General features: G+C 47.6%; 2 protein-coding genes across 2 annotated transcripts in view; one reads left to right on the plus strand and one right to left on the minus strand.

Moving 5' to 3' along the window:
• Positions 1-1,796, minus strand: part of hsf1 (heat shock transcription factor 1) — an 11,801-nt gene extending 10,005 nt beyond the window's left edge. The window contains exons 1-2 of the mRNA XM_068567011.1: positions 1,416-1,796; positions 555-663 (exon numbers count right to left, since the gene is read on the minus strand). Coding sequence (XP_068423112.1) covers positions 555-663; positions 1,416-1,535 — 229 coding nt within the window. The 5' untranslated portion in view covers positions 1,536-1,796. The remainder of the gene's footprint in view (positions 1-554; positions 664-1,415) is intronic.
• Positions 1,797-2,018: 222 nt separating this feature from the next.
• bop1 (BOP1 ribosomal biogenesis factor) lies at positions 2,019-10,198 on the plus strand. The gene is made up of 15 exons (XM_068567004.1): positions 2,019-2,220; positions 3,032-3,217; positions 3,304-3,390; positions 3,667-3,821; positions 3,904-4,021; positions 5,181-5,495; positions 5,621-5,782; positions 5,862-5,942; positions 6,701-6,770; positions 6,911-7,043; positions 7,347-7,530; positions 8,325-8,616; positions 9,490-9,574; positions 9,654-9,761; positions 9,838-10,198. The coding sequence occupies exons 1-15, from the start codon at positions 2,104-2,106 to the stop codon at positions 9,989-9,991; spliced, it is 2,247 nt and encodes a 748-aa protein (XP_068423105.1). The 5' UTR covers positions 2,019-2,103; the 3' UTR covers positions 9,992-10,198.
• The last annotated feature ends 2,302 nt before the right edge of the window (positions 10,199-12,500 follow it).

Consider the following 12,500-nt stretch of genomic DNA (forward strand, 5'->3'; position numbering starts at 1 on the left):
GCCCCGCCTCTTGGTAGGCCCCGCCTCTTGGTAGGCCCCGCCTCTTGGTAGGCCCCTCCTCTAGGTACGCCCCGGCTTTTGGTACACCCCTGCTCTAGGTACGCGCCGCCTCTTGGTACGCCCCTCCTCTAGGTATGCCCCTGCTCTAGGTACGCCCCTCCTCTAGGTACGCCTCGCCTCTTGGTACGCCCCGCCTCTTGGTACGCCCCGCCTCTAGGTACGCCCCGCCTCTAGGTACGCCCCTCCTCTTGGTACGACCCTCCTCTAGGTACGCCCCTCCTCTAGGTACGCCTCGCCTCTTGGTACGCCCCGCCTCTTGGTACGCCCCGCCTCTTAGTACGCCCCTCTTCTTGGTACGCCCCTCTTCTAGGTATGTCTCGCCTCTAGGTACGCCCCGCCTCTTGATACGCCCCTCCTCTAGGTACGACAAGCCTCTTGGTACGCCCCTCCTCTAGGTACGCCCCTCCTCAAGATACGCCCAGCCTCAAGATACGAGGCCTCCTGGGCAACAGTGATGTCACAAATGACGTCAGAGATGTGATGTCACTACTCACACATGTTGAGCTGTCGGATGAAGCTGGCCATGTTGTTGTGCTTGAAGAACTTTGGTAGAACGTCTTTAGAGAAGCGAGCCTGATCGAACACATGGAAGCTGGTTCCACTCTGACAGAGAACACAGAACATGTACATTAAACATCTATGTTTACTCTATACCACAAGAGTGAGCTTCAGTATTGTATACTACAAAAGTAAGCTTCAGGATTTTATACTCCAAGAGTGAGCTTCAGCACTTTATACTATAAGAGTGAGCTGCAGTACTTTATACTACAAGAGTGAGCTCCAGTACTTTATACTACAAGAGTGAGCTTCAGTACGTTATACTACAAGAGTGAGCTTCAGTACGTTATACTACAAGAGTGAGCTTCAGTACTTTATACCACAAGAGTGAGCTTAAACACTTAATACTATGAGAGTGAGCTTCAGTACTTTACACTACAAGAGTGAGCTTCAGTACTTTATACTATAAGAGGGAGCTGCAGTACTTCATACAACAAGAGTGAGCTCCAGTACTTTATACTACAAGAGTGAGCTTTAGTACTTTATACTACAAGAGTGAGCTTCAGTACTTTATACTACAAGAGTGAGCTTCAGTACTTTATACTACAAGAGTGAGCTTCAGCACTTTATACTACAAGAGTGAGCTTCAGTACTTTATATGAGCTGCAGTATTATAGGAATGAGCTTCAGATTATTCTTCTGTGATCTCATAATTATAATACAGGTTTTATTTTGCTTTACTTTCATTATAAATATGTTGAACTAGCAGCTAACAGCTAGCTAGCGGTTGTCTCCGCTGTTTACGTGAGCTGTAAGCCGTTAGCTCCCAGATAAGCTAAGCGAGTGGCATAGCGTACCGGGCTCCAGCAGATGAGCGGGTCGGTGTCCGGGTCCTCCACCAGGGTCCACAGCTTGGTGAGGAAGGCCGGGACGCTGCCGCCGCTCAGCACCGCCCCTCCTCCTCCGGGACACTCCATCAAAGACACAGAAACGAACACCCCGCTGCAGCTAATCTGAGCTAACGATGCTAACAGATAACTGATCCGGACTGTCGTCTGATCTGAACTGTGGTCTGATCCAGTCTCAGGGAGCTGGCTCCTGGTCCTGGACCGTGTCGGGGTCTGCTGGTCTCCGGCTGACTTATTAATCTATGTTATTGTTAAAAACTCCAGAACGGAACATGACAACAAATCCGATCACACAACTGCGTAGCTAGCAGGCTGTCGCGCCGTGATGACGTTGATAGCTAGCACAGCTGGCTGTCGCGCCGTGATGACGTCGCACAACAGGTTGTCGCTCCGTGATGACGCATGAACGTCTGGTCGCATTGTGACGCAACGAGCTGTATTGAGAACTGTATGCGCTGCTTATGGTGAATGTTTGTTGTTACACAGTGTCTCTCTTCTTTTTCTTGTTTATTATGTTCGTTATTTACTGTGTATTTTGTTGTCTTGTGAAAAAGTTGAACCCGGACGTACGTCGTCATGTGATGTGTGATGGAGACCCGTTACCTTTGACCCCGGAAGTTCTTCACCACGTTCTGTGATGGAGGAGAGCAGCAGCAGCACGCGGAGTGGTGAGCAGAGAGAGAAGATGAAGAAGGTCCTGGAGAAGACCGTAAAGAAAAGGAGTAAAGAGGAGCAGGAGGAGCAGGAGGACGAGGTGAGACAGACTGACAGAGAGAGAGAGGGAGAGACACAGAGAGACAGACAGGGGAACCGGCGGCTAGCTGTTAGCATGCTAAACTAGCATAAACAGTGTTCTCCTCGTTAGTCTGCTCATGGACTAGAATAATACTACTACTGTAATATAATACAGTGTATTACTGTAGTATAATACAGTGTATTACTGTAGTATAAACAGTGTATTACTGTAGTATAATACAGTGTATTACTGTAATATATTAGTGTATTGCCATAGTATAATACAGTGTACTACTGTACTGTAAAACAGTGTATTACTGTAGAATAATACAAAGTACTGCTGTAGTATAATACAGTGTATTACCGCCCCAAAGCTGTAGCTCAGGGGGGTGAGAGGTCGTCCTGTTACCACAAGGTAGCCGGTTCGATCCCCAGTCCCACTTAAAACCCCTTGTTGCTCCCCGGGCGCCTCACAGGGCCACTGCTCCTTCATCAAGGTGGGTCAAATGCAGAGAAGAATTTCCCAAGGGGATTAATACAGTAAAGAAAAAACAGTGTATATACACTGTGCTAACATGTTGTAATAACACGCGAACATGTTGTAATAGCGCGTGCTGACATATTGTAATGACACATGCTAACATGTTGTCATAATACATTCTAACATGTTGTAATAGCGCATGCTAACATGTTGTAATGGCACGTGCTAACATGATGTAATGGCGCGTGCTAACATGTTGTAATAGCGCATGCTAACATGTTGTAATAACACAAAATTGGTGCGAAGGTTCTAAAATAACGAGTTTTAATTTGATGCATTTATTCTTCAGATCTTCAACTTCAACAACAAATGTACTGAGGAGGAAGAGGAGGAGCGGGAGGAAAATCTGTCAGACAGCGAGGACAGTGTCTTCTCGGGACTGGAGGATTCTGGGAGTGACAGTGCGGATGATGAAGATGAGGAAGAGGAGGGATCTGATCATAATGGAGCAGAAAATGATGATGAAGATCTAAAGGTGTGTGTGTGTGTGTGTGTGTGTGTGTGAGAGAGACTCAAAGTTTTCTCCTCTGGAACCTCACCTGTGTTCTGTTCTCCCTCTAGATAGAGGAGGAGGAGAAGAAGAAGATGATGGGGCCAGTGACAGAAAAAAAGGAAGACGAGTATAAACAGGACTCTTCAGACGAGGAGGTGAGACAGGTTGAGGATGAGGACGAGACTGGTCTCTTCGTCCCTCAGCCTTTAGGGCTGATGTGTGCGGGACACGCGGCATGGTGTGTTGAGAGCTAGTTGCGTTAGCCGTGAGCTGTTAGCTGTTAGCAGCCTGTTCTGCCAAAAGAATGAAGATAACGGCTGTTAGCGGAAGTTCCACTAGGTTCCGTTATGATTGTTCCGTCTATTCTTTTGTCATATTCCTGAATGTGTTGGATTGTGCTGGGCTTCTGTTGAAGATGTTGTGTTCTGCAGGACATCAGGAACACGGTGGGGAACATCCCCATGGAGTGGTACAAAGACTTCCCTCACATTGGCTACAACCTGGACGGGAAGAAGATCTACAAACCAATCAGGAACAAGGACGAGCTCGATGAATTCCTGGACAAAATGGAGGACCCAAATTATTGGTGAGCTGTTTAGCATGATGCTAGCTCCCCTATTGGTTTAAAGAGGGAATTCTAGCAATGCTGACCTGCCGTTTGTCTGCAGGAGAACGGTCCACGACAAGCAGACAGGAAGTGACATCGTGCTCTCGGATGAGCAGGTGGCGCTGGTGAATCGTCTGCAGAGAGGACAGTTTGGAGACGTCGACTTCAACGAGTATCAGGTACGCTCAGGTGACGCAGAAGCCCCGCCCCCAACATGAAATACCCTCTCGAGTCTCCAGGTGAGCTCAAAGAGAACTCCTCGAGGTAGTTCAGGAGGAGAACGCTGTCACGTCTGCTCATGGGGTGTAGCCCAGATGGTGGTGTAACCCAGATGGTGGTGTAACCCAGATTATGGTGTAACCCAGATGGTGGTGTAACCCAGATTATGGTGTAACCCAGATGGTGGTGTAACCCAGATTATGGTGTAACCCAGATGATGGTGTTACCCAGATGATGGTGAAACCCAGATGGTGGTGTAACCCAGATTATGGTGTAACCCAGATGGTGGTGTAACCCAGATGGTGGTGTAACCCAGATTATGGTGTAACCCAGATGGTGGTGTAACCCAGATGGTGGTGTAACCCAGATTATGGTGTAACCCAGATGGTGGTGTAACCCAGATGGTGGTGTAACCCAGATGGTGGTGTAACCCAGATTATGGTGTAACCCAGATGATGGTGTAGCCCAGATGGTGGTGTAACCCAGATGGTGGTGTAACCCAGATGGTGGTGTAACCCAGATGGTGGTGTAACCCAGATTATGGTGTAACCCAGATGGTGGTGTAACCCAGATGGTGGTGTAACCCAGATGATGGTGTAGCCCAGATGGTGGTGTAACCCAGATTATGGTGTAACCCAGATTATGGTGTAACCCAGATGATGGTGTTACCCAGATGATGGTGAAACCCAGATGGTGGTGTAACCCAGATTATGGTGTAACCCAGATGGTGGTGTAACCCAGATGGTGGTGTAACCCAGATGGTGGTGTAACCCAGATGGTGGTGTAACCCAGATTATGGTGTAACCCAGATGATGGTGTAACCCAGATGATGGTGTAGCCCAGATGGTGGTGTAACCCAGATGGTGGTGTAACCCAGATGGTGGTGTAACCCAGATGGTGGTGTAACCCAGATTGTGGTGTAACCCAGATGGTGGTGTAACCCAGATGGTGGTGTAACCCAGATGGTGGTGTAACCCAGATGGTGGTGTAACCCAGATTATGGTGTAACCCAGATGGTGGTGTAACCCAGATGATGGTGTAGCCCAGATGGTGGTGTAGCCCAGGTTGTGGTGTAACCCAGATGGTGGTGTAACCCAGATGGTGGTGTAACCCCCTCAGCCTCAGGTGGAGTTCTTCAGCCAGGACGTGATGCTTCACCCGGTCACCAACCGGCCAGCAGACAAGCGCAGCTTCATCCCGTCGCTCATTGAGAAGCAAAAGGTGTCGAAGCTGGTCCACGCCATAAAGATGGGTTGGATCAAGCCTCGGAGGACGGAGGACGCCAGTAGGGGGCGGTACTACGACCTGTGGGCCAATGAGGACTCTTCGATTCTGGCCAAGCACAAGATGCACCTGCCCGCCCCCAAGATCCCTCTACCGGGTCACCAGGAGTCCTACAACCCGCCGCCGGAGTACCTGTTCACGGACGAGGAGGTGGGTCTCCTCTTGGAGAGGCCTCTGATGGACGCTGCCTCACCTTTCTGTCCCCTGCCTCACCTGTCTGTCCTCCTGTCTGTCCCCTGCCTCACCTGTCTGTCCTCCTGTCTGTCTCTCTGCAGCGAGCTCTGTGGGAGCAGCAGGACGCCTCCGACAGGAAGCTGCCGTTTGTTCCCATGAGGTTCTCCAGCCTTCGCCAGGTTCCCGCGTTCCCTCGGTTCCTCCACGAGCGGTTCGAGCGCTGCCTGGACCTCTACCTGTGTCCCCGCCAGAGGAAGATGAGGGTACCGCCCACACCGACGCTCTCGGCCAATCGGCACGTCTGTGAGGAAGAGTCCAGTAACGTCTCTCTTCTGTCTGCAGGTGAACGTCAACCCAGAAGATCTGATCCCCAAACTGCCCAAACCTAGAGACCTGCAGCCGTTCCCCACCACGCAGAGCCTGGTACACACACACACACACACACACACACACACAGACATACAGTCGTCCCTCGCTATATCGCGGTTCACCTTTCGCGGACTCGTTGTTTCGCAGATTTTTTTACTTTTTTTTTACAGCGTACAGTATGAAGGTGCGTTGTGTTCTGCGTCCTGATTGGCTGAGGGACGGAACTGTACACCTTGTGATCAGTCTCCTCGTGCAGCGTCTCCTGTACAGGACAGAATACGTCCAGATAAAAAAACGCGGTCAGAGGACCTCGTAGATTGATCATTAAAATTATTTATTAAACATGTTCAGTCTTATTTTTTAAATTCGCGAAACTTTAATAGTGTTTAAATAAGAGAGAAATGTGAGAACATGTTAATGCCTGTCTGAGGGAAGTGTATAAAAGTGTGTGGTTAGGGGTTTTACGGCCTTAAAACATGTAGAATAATGGTAAAAAATAAAGCTGACTACTTCGCGGATTTCGTCTATCGCGGGTTGTTTTTGGAACAAATCCCCCAGATAAACAAGGGACCACTGTATATACACACATGCACACACACACAAAGACATACACACACACACACACACACACACACACTGACATACACACACAGACACACACTCACAAATACACAGACATACACACACACACGCGCGCACACAGACATACACACGCACACACATACAGACATACACTCACTGCAGACGTGTCCTAGGGTTATGTACATTTGTAATTGACCTCAATTGAAGTGTGTGTGTGTGTGTGTGTTCAGGTGTATCGGGGTCACAGTGGTCTGGTTCGTTCCATCAGTGTGTCTCCATCAGGACAATGGCTCGCCTCAGGTAATGTACAAGTACTGTGTGTACAAGTACTGTGGGCTCTGTGTACAAGTACTGTGGGCTCTGTGTACAAGTACTGTGGGCTCTGTGTACAAGTACTGTGGGCTCTGTGTACAAGTACTGTGGGCTGTGTGTACTTCCAGGTAGTGATGACGGGTCCGTGAGGTTCTGGGAGGTGCGCTCGTCTCGCTGCATGGGGACAGTCCAGGTGGGCGGAGCTGTGAAGAGCATCGCCTGGAACCCCAACCCCCTGCTGTGTCTGCTGGCCGTCGCCCAGTGAGTCTGTCTGTCTGCCTGTCCGTCTTCCTGTCTGTCTTCCTGCCTGTCTGTCTGTCGACATGTCTATTTTGAGTCAGTGATTGCTGTAAATGTTTCTATATAATAGGGTTAATATAATATATAATCTATATAATAGGGTGAATTTAACATGTGTGTATATATATATATATATATATATATATATATAAAACAGGGTGAATATAATATATATTCTATTTAATAGGGTTAATATGTTAATATAATACATATATTCTATACAGTAGGGTGTGTATTCTGACTCTCTCTCTCTGTGTGACTCAGGGGCTCGGTGGTGTTGATCCTGTCTCCCTCTCTGGCAGACAGACAGGTTGTCTTGTCTACAGAGAGACTCCTCTCTGGTCAGCAGGAGGCGGAGTCCACGGAGGAGGCGGGACCTGTGACGTGGAGCGATATGGAAGGGGAGGAGCTTAGCCATGGAATCCGCCTCAAAATACAACACCCCAAAGTAAGAGAACTATGTCTGCCTGATCTATACTGAACTACCTGATCTATGTCTACCTGATCTATGTCGACCTGATCTATACTGAACTACCTGATCTACGTCTGCCTGATCTATACTGAACTACCTGATCTATGTCTGCCTGATCTATGTCGACCTGATCTATACTGAACTACCTGATCTATGTCTACCTGATCTATGTCGACCTGATCTATACTGAACTACCTGATCTATGTCTGCCTGATCTATACTGAACTACCTGATCTATGTCGACCTGATCTATACTGAACTACCTGATCTATGTCTACCTGATCTATACTGAACTACCTGATCTATGTCTACCTGATCTATGTCGACCTGATCTATACTGAACTACCTGATCTATGTCTGCCTGATCTATACTGAACTACCTGATCTATGTCTACCTGATCTATACTGAACTACCTGATCTATGTCTGCCTGATCTATACTGAACTACCTGATCTATGTCGACCTGATCTATGTCGACCTGATCTATACTGAACTACCTGATCTATGTCTACCTGATCTATACTGAACTACCTGATCTATGTCTACCTGATCTATACTGAACTACCTGATCTATGTCTACCTGATCTATACTGAACTACCTGATCTATGTCGACCTGATCTATACTGAACTACCTGATCTATGTCTACCTGATCTATGTCGACCTGATCTATACTGAACTACCTGATCTATGTCGACCTGATCTATACTGAACTACCTGATCTATGTCTACCTGATCTATACTGAACTACCTGATGTTTGCGTCCCTCAGGCGGTCCACCAGGTGACGTGGCACGCTAAAGGAGATTACCTGGCGTCGGTAATGCCCGATCACTCCAGCCACCTGCAGGTGTTCATCCACCAGGTGAGCCGGAGGCGCAGTCAGAACCCCTTCAGGAAGAACAAAGGTCTGGTCCAGTGCGTATCCTTCCACCCGGTCAGGCCCTACTTCTTCGTGGGGACGCAGCGCTCGGTTCGGATCTACAACCTCGTGAAGCAGGAAATGACCAAAAAACTACAGGCCAACTCCAAGTGGATCTCCAGCATGGCCGTCCACCCCGGAGGTAACCACATCCACCACAACACCAGATCCACCACAACACCAGATCCACCTCAACACCAGATCCACCACAACACCAGATCCACCTCAACACCAGATCCACCTCAACACCAGATCCACCACAACACCAGATCCACCTCAACACCAGATCCACCTCAACACCAGATCCACCACAACACCAGATCCACCTCAACACCAGATCCACCACAACACCAGATCCACCTCAACACCAGATCCACCTCAACACCAGATCCACCACAACACCAGATCCACCACAACACCAGATCCACCTCAACACCAGATCCACCACAACACCAGATCCACCTCAACACCAGATCCACCTCAACACCAGATCCACCACAACACCAGATCCACCTCAACACCAGATCCACCTCAACACCAGATCCACCACAACACCAGATCCACCTCAACACCAGATCCACCTCAACACCAGATCCACCACAACACCAGATCCACCTCAACACCAGATCCACCACAACACCAGATCCACCACAACACCAGATCCACCTCAACACCAGATCCACCACAACACCAGATCCACCACAAAGTGGCAAAACGATCTAACCGTAACTCCAGTTGTAAAAATATTTTTTCCAGTAATCAGAACAGATGATAGAAGAGTAGAACAGGATCAGCAGCTCCTAAAGAGGCGGTACTTCCTGTACTTTCTGGTCCAGAACAGGAAGTACAGCCTCTGCTGGGCCTTTTTCCTGATGCTGTTGACGTTGATCCGCTTCAGGTGCTGGGAAGTTGTGGATCCCAGAGACCTGAATGGCTCCACCAGTCACCTGACTCCTTCGTGCGTAGTCAGGTGACCTCAGCTGAGCGTCTGTCTAACTTGTGGGCGTGTCTGCAGGTGATCACGTGATCTGCGGGAGTTACGACTGCAGGCTGAGCTGGTTCGACCTCGACCTCTCGACCAAACCCTACAAGATGTTACGGTGCGTAGCTGTCGGTCTGCTGAGATGCAACAGATGGATTCAGGTTGGATGTTACATCGTGTTCACTTCCTGTCTGCAGACACCACAAGAAGGCCGTGAGGGGCGTGGCTCATCATCGGCTTTACCCGCTGTTTGCCTCGGCGTCCGACGACGGATCTGTCATCGTCTGTCACGGCACCGTTTACAGGTAATGCGGCGTAATACACACAGGGTTAGACAATAATACATACAATAATACACACTGACTGTGTGTGTGTGTCCAGTGACCTGCTACAGAACCCGTTGATCGTCCCGGTGAAGGTTCTCCGAGGTCACGTTATCACACACGACCTCGGGGTCCTGGATGTGACCTTTCACCCCACTCAACCCTGGATCTTCTCCTCCGGAGCCGACGCCACCATCCGCCTCTTCACCTAGCAACCTGCCCGCCGAGCAAGAGACCGACCAGCGAGATCTTTCAGAATCCAATTTTGATAAAACTGAAACTTTCTCACCTTTTTGTTTAGTTTCATCAGCTGTTTGGTGATTATGTGTGTACTGACATGATGTGTGTACTGACGTGTGTGTAGTGATGATGTGATGAAGCTGCTCGTCAGTAAATAAATGTTAACTTTTTATTTCAAAGTTTCTTTTGTGGTTTATTTCATTTAGGTTGACTCCCCAATTATGGCTATGCATCCTGTACTACTGAGCCATATGCATCCTGTACTACTGAGCCATATGCATCCTGTAGTACTGAGCCATATGCATCCTGTACTACTGAGCCATATGCATCCTGTAGTACTGAGCCATATGCATCCTGTACTACTGAGCCATATGCATCCTGTACTACTGAGCCATATGCATCCTGTACTACTGAGCCATATGCATCCTGTACTACTGAGCCATATGCATCCTGTACTACTGAGCCATATGCATCCTGTAGTACGGAGTCATATGCATCCTGTAGTACGGAGCCATATGCATCCTGTAGTACGGAGCCATATGCATCCTGTACTACTGAGCCATATGCATCCTGTACTACTGAGCCATATGCATCCTGTACTACTGAGCCGTATGCATCCTGTAGTACTGAGCCCTATGCATCCTGTAGTACTGAGCCCTATGCATCCTGTACTACTGAGCCATATGCATCCTTTAGTACTGAGCCCTATGCATCCTGTAGTACTGAGCCATATGCATCCTGTAGTACTTAGCGCTATGCATCCTGTACTACTGAGCGCTATGCATCCTTTAGTACTGAGCCCTATGCATCCTGTAGTACTGAGCCCTATGCATCCTGTAGTACTGAGCCCTATGCATCCTTTAGTACTGAGCCCTATGCATCCTGTAGTACTGAGCCCTATGCATCCTTTAGTACTGAGCCCTATGCATCCTTTAGTACTGAGCGCTATGCATCCTGTAGTACTGAGCCCTATGCATCCTGTAGTACTGAGCCATATGCATCCTTTAGTACTGAGCCCTATGCATCCTGTACTACTGAGCGCTATGCATCCTGTAGTACTGAGCCCTATGCATCCTGTAGTACTGAGCGCTATGCATCCTTTAGTACTGAGCCCTATGCATCCTGTAGTACTGATCCCTATGCATCCTTTAGTACTGAGCGCTATGCATCCTTTAGTACTGAGTGCTATGCATCCTTTAATACTGATCCCTATGCATCCTTTAGTGCTGAGCGCTATGCATCCTGTAGTACTAAGCCCTATGCATCCTTTAGTACTAAGCCCTATGCATCCTTTAGTACTGAGCGCTATGCATCCTTTAGTACTGATCCTTATGCATCCTTTAGTACTGAGTATTGTGTATTTATTTTATATTAAATATGCATCTTATATTTTTTTAATGTTTGATGAATTTATGGAACAGTAAAACAGAACAGAGGAATGCAGGCAGAATATATATATATATATATATATATATATATATATATATATATATATATATATATATATATATATATAATTCATGTTTTTATGTTCCATTTTTAATTCGTAATATATCACGTGCATTTTTGTTTATCTTTTTTTGTCTCCATTCTTCCATTGGGAACTGCGCGTTTAACCTCACGTTGCAGTGCATTGTGGGTAATTCCCACAATGAGAATGAGGCAAAGTCAGCATCTAAGATTGATTTACGGAAATGTTCATAAAGAGCTCAACACGTCACCACAATGCGACGACGGGACGGAACTTAAGGGCGAATTATACTTCTGCAACTGCGGCTGGCCACGCAGTCGGATTGACGGACTCGCTTTGGTTTATAGTTCCCTGCGTTTTCCATACTGCAGACCAGCAGGTGGCGCAACGGCCGTAGAGTCGACCTGCACACCGACGTTCACCAATATCTCCCTCCAGGAATTCACCTCCATCTGCATGTCGGGTTTATTAAATGCTCATATTTGATCTCTTCAGCCAAACGTTCTTCAACGGGATCCATTGTTCCTGTTTCTGCTGTGGCTTTTAAAAACAGAGGTACTACACTATGAAACCGGAAATGAGAGACTCAGAAAGGATGTGGTTAAATCAGCCTTCACGGGCTGTGAGGCTCCATGATCCGTGATGGAGGAGACTAAGGCCCAATCCCAATCTGCACCCTGAACCCTGGAGCCCTGAACCCTCAGGGACTCACTGACGTCAGCTGCTGAGTGGTTGAGTGTGAGAGTCTGTGAGGCTTGATGGTGTGAATATGAATGACAGCACTTTACTGCAACATCACGTGACTACATTAAAAATATTGTGCACAATTATGTATTTATTTTATTCTTTTTATTCACTGGTTCAAACGTCTTCGTCATAAGATGAAAAGTCATTTTATATTATTTATTCTCTCGTTTTTTGTCAAAATAAAATGTATGATAAATGTACCGAAAAAAAAAATATATATATATATATATATATATATTCTGTTTGCATTCCTCTAATTCATG

The sequence above is a fragment of the Clinocottus analis genome, unplaced genomic scaffold (assembly GCF_023055335.1).
Source record: "Clinocottus analis isolate CAN_PGR_092001 unplaced genomic scaffold, fCliAna1.0.p SCAF_74, whole genome shotgun sequence".
NCBI lineage: Eukaryota > Metazoa > Chordata > Actinopteri > Perciformes > Cottidae > Clinocottus > Clinocottus analis.